Below are 3,947 nucleotides of genomic sequence, written 5' to 3' on the forward strand. Positions count from 1 at the left end.
TAGGTCTGCGCCAGTTAGGGTCAGACTAGTTATAGTCATTCACCTGCTCTAACTCAGTGTGCGCCCTCTATCAGTAAACTGCCTTCAAGCCATTACTCAGAGAAGCTATCAGATAGTGAGTACAGTAGGGTTTAGGGTTAGGTTTTGGGTCTAGGGTAGAGTCACTGTGGGTCCTTGCATGACACCCAGAAGGGCTAGGAGGAGGAGGTGGGGATGCTCGTTGATGATGGCAAGGGTGACAGTGGTGAAGGGGGTGACTTGGTTTACCACTGAGAAGATCAGTAAAAGGAGTGGGGGTGATCTCAATGGGGGACATTACTTGTGTTCTGTTGTTAGCCCAGTTGAGAGCTTGTTTGTCGATGGAGGTGGTGGAGAGAGGGGTGGGGGTGTGCTTGAGGTAGATTTTGAAGGTGTAGGTGTCCTTGAGGATAAAGATGGTGAAGGTGAGGAGGAGAATAAGGAGAGCAGTGAAAGCCCAGCTGACAAGGAGGAGAGCAGCGAGGACGGTGATGGATGCCATTGGGAAGGATGAGGGAGAGTAGTTCTTATAAGGAGTCACCCTTGTTTGGTTTGCAGGAAGTCTGCCAAAGCGTCTTTGGCATATGAAAGTTCGGCTTTCAGCAGCCAGGAATCGTCCGAGGCCAGGTATCCCTTGCATGGTACCCGGTACAGTGTTTGCTTGCCAACAGTCTTTGAATCAATGATACATTCAATTTCAAACTCCTCCTGGTTCTTGATTAGTTCCGGGGGTGGTCGGAGGTAGTTTTTTCCATGCATTGTTGTTTCCAAGTAAGGGTAAAGTAATCCTGCATGGAACACAGGATGAATCTTCTATTTGGGTGGTAGTTTCAAGTGGTAAACTACCAACGACAACTTCTGATCAATGGTGAAGGGTCCATAATGCTTTGGTCTGAGCTTAGCTTTCGGATGGAAGCCTTTGAGGTTAGTGGCTTCCAGCCATACCTTCTGTCTAGGTGTATATTCAATAAACTTGTCCTTATTCCGTTTCTTGACTGTTTCCTCTGCTAGTTGGATGCTGGATTAGATTTCTGTGCAAAGGTGTGCTAGCTGGGTGAGTTTAGAAGCAATGTCCGGAGCATCTGTTGTTCCCATAGTGGGAATATTATGCCAAGGTTGGTAACCCATGAGCACCTGGAAGGGAGATGTCTTGATCACATCATGATATCTATTGTTGTGTGCGAATTCTGCTAGCAGTAGATGATGTGTCCAGTCTGTTGCGCGATGATTGCAAAAGATCTGAAGGTACAATTCCAAATCTTGGTTGACGTGTTCTGACTGCCCATCAGTTTGAGGGTGGAATGCACTAGAGATGTTCTGTTTAATGCCTAATCTGGTGCATAGTTCCCTGAACATTCATGATGCGAACTGGGGTCCTCTGTCAGAGATAGCTTTGACAGGTAGTCCAAATCATTGGAAGACATGGTTCTGATACAGGGTGGCAGTTTCAGAGGCTGTGACTGTCTTGTTGCAGGGTATGAATACCGAAGTCTTGGTACAGTCGTGATCGGTTACTACCAAACAGCTGTCAAAGCCATCACTCCGAGGTAGATCCATGATGAAGTCCATGGCGATGGATTGGAATGGAAGGTGATGTTCCATTGAGATTGGTACTAGATCTGGTGAGTTCCTATGTGTGATGACCTTGTTTTCTTGGCAAGTTGCACAACCAGCGATGTATTCACTGATGTTGCACGCAAGAGTGGGCCACCAATAGGTTCTTTGGGGGATCTCCTGAGTCTTGTATTGCCCAGGGTGTCCTGTGGTAGGTGAACTGTGGGCTTCTTGAATGAGATCCTGTTGAAGTTTAGTGTCTTTGGGTATGTAGACCCGTCCTCTGAATACCAGCAAGTTATCCTGAATATCCCAGTTTGGAGGAGTATGCTTGTCTGTGGATGAAGTGTGCTGTAATGCCAGCCGAAGACCATGATCGGCAATGCTGTCCTTGGTTTTGCAGGTCAAGATGTGTTGTTTGATGTCTGTATTGATGGGTTCGAGGTTCTGAATGCTTGAATGAAGACTTCTGATGGAAAAAGGACTTCTTCCTCAGGGAGTTCACCCCCCCCTTCAGATGCATCTTGATCAATACGTGATAGGGTGTCTGCTTTACCCAACCAGGTTCCAGGAACGTGACACGGTTGGTAATTGAACATGGACAGGTACAACGCCCATCGCACTTGTCGAGGATTCAATTTCTGGGGGTCTTTGAAATACGTGAGGTTCATATGATCTGTCAATACTTCCACTGGTTTGGCACATCCTTCGATGTAGTGTCGCCTGGCTTTGAAACATCTAATGATTGCCAAGAGTTCTCAATCCTAGATTTTGTACCGTTGTTCTATGAGAGAGAATGACTGGGATAGGAAAGCACATGGATGCCATCTTCCATCAGATTTTTTCTGAGATAGGATACCGCCAGAAGCTTTCAGGGAAGTATCGGACTCTATTCGGAATGGTTTGGTAACATCAGGTTGTACCAAAAGTGGTTGAGTCTTGAAACATTCCTTGAGTTGATTGATGGCTTTGTCATGATCATTAGTCCAACTCCACTTGATCCCTTTTACCAATAGATTGAATAGAGGTTGTGCAACTTTGGAAAATCCTGGAATGAATCGGTGGTAGAAGTTGGTGAACCCTAGGAACTGTTGCAGTGCTTTGATGCTGTCAATCTTTGGCCAATTTAGTACTGCTGATACCTTATCTTCTGCCATTCCTATTTGTCCTAGTCGGAGAATAAATTCTAGAAATTTGACTTCTGATACGTCAAAAGAACACTTCTCAGGTTTGAGAAACAGATCTGATTCTTTCAGACGCTGAAGGACCAGTTGAGTGCATTGTTGATGTTCCACATGGTTGGTGGAGTAGATGAGGATATCATCAATATAGATCACTAGCCATCCTTCTAGTAACAGATCCACAAAGATGCCATCCATCATAGCTTGGAAGGTTGCCAGAGAGTTTGTCATCCCAAAGAACATGACAGTTGGCTTGAATAACCCTTGTGGAGTGATAAACACTCCTTTCTATTCATTGCCTTCTTTGATCCGTACATTGTTGTATCCTGCGCATAAATCAAGCTTGGTAAAGATAGTTGGCTTGGCAGAGGCAACACCATCCAATAGATCTTCTACTCTTGGGATTGGGTAGGCGTTCTTGATGGTAGCGTCATTGAGTTTCCTGTAGTCCTGACATGGTCGCAGATCTCCTGATTTCTTGTTGACAAAGAAGAATGGGGATGCCATAGGAGACTTTGATGGACAAATATATCCTTTCCATAAGTTTTCCTCGATAAAGGTGTCTAACTCTTTGAGCTTTGCCGGTGATAATGGGTAAACCTTTCCTTGCTGGGATTTGAAGTTTGCTTCCAAATTGATTGCATGATCCCAGGGTTTCTGTTCCAGTAATCGTTCTGCTGTGCTGTTGTTGAATACAGAGAGGAAGGTGTTTAGGTATTCTGGGATGTTACTAGCAAGGGTCTTGATTGCTTGTAGAAGTTGATCCCAGCAAAAGCACATTTTCCCCATGATCCAATCAATTACTAAGTTGAAACGTTTGAACCAAGAGAGACCTAGAATGATTGGGTTCCTATCCAGTACTGTGGTGTAAGCTTCTATCTTCATTGGTTGTCCTGATAAGGATATAGTAAAGAAGACTTTGTGTTTGATGGCTGTGGCTTTATTTGGTGATCTATCAACATTAAACACTGGTCTGGGTATAATACTCTGGTGCTGGAGGTTGTGATCTCGAGCGAACTGGATGTCGATATAATTTTCTATTGCTCCTGTGTCAAGCAATACCTTGGTGGTGACGGTTTTGGCATAGGTTTTCAATATGCAAGGCAAATAAATAGATTTATGAGCTAATCTTGCCTGATATAAAGAATCCTTAGTGCCAGTACTTTGATTCGACGTCATGGTGATTGAAGAGTT

The 3,947-nt window shown here is 44.5% G+C and overlaps 2 protein-coding genes across 2 annotated transcripts; both read right to left on the bottom strand.

Annotated features, from left to right (window-relative positions):
- Positions 1-194: 194 nt before the first annotated feature.
- Positions 195-520, bottom strand: FIBRA_08680 (uncharacterized protein; the record flags this gene model as incomplete). Its single annotated transcript, XM_012330312.1, has 2 exons — positions 195-257; positions 320-520. The coding sequence occupies 2 exons, from the start codon at positions 518-520 to the stop codon at positions 195-197; spliced, it is 264 nt and encodes an 87-aa protein (XP_012185702.1).
- Positions 521-3,041: 2,521 nt separating this feature from the next.
- Positions 3,042-3,638, bottom strand: FIBRA_08681 (uncharacterized protein; the record flags this gene model as incomplete). The annotated part of the gene is made up of 1 exon (XM_012330313.1): positions 3,042-3,638. One exon carries the CDS (start codon positions 3,636-3,638, stop codon positions 3,042-3,044), a length of 597 nt encoding a protein of 198 aa, XP_012185703.1.
- Between the last annotated feature and the right edge of the window lie 309 nt (positions 3,639-3,947).

This window comes from Fibroporia radiculosa (assembly GCF_000313525.1).
Source record: "Fibroporia radiculosa TFFH 294 genomic supercontigs, scaffold1719, whole genome shotgun sequence".
Classification (NCBI taxonomy): domain Eukaryota; kingdom Fungi; phylum Basidiomycota; class Agaricomycetes; order Polyporales; family Fibroporiaceae; genus Fibroporia; species Fibroporia radiculosa.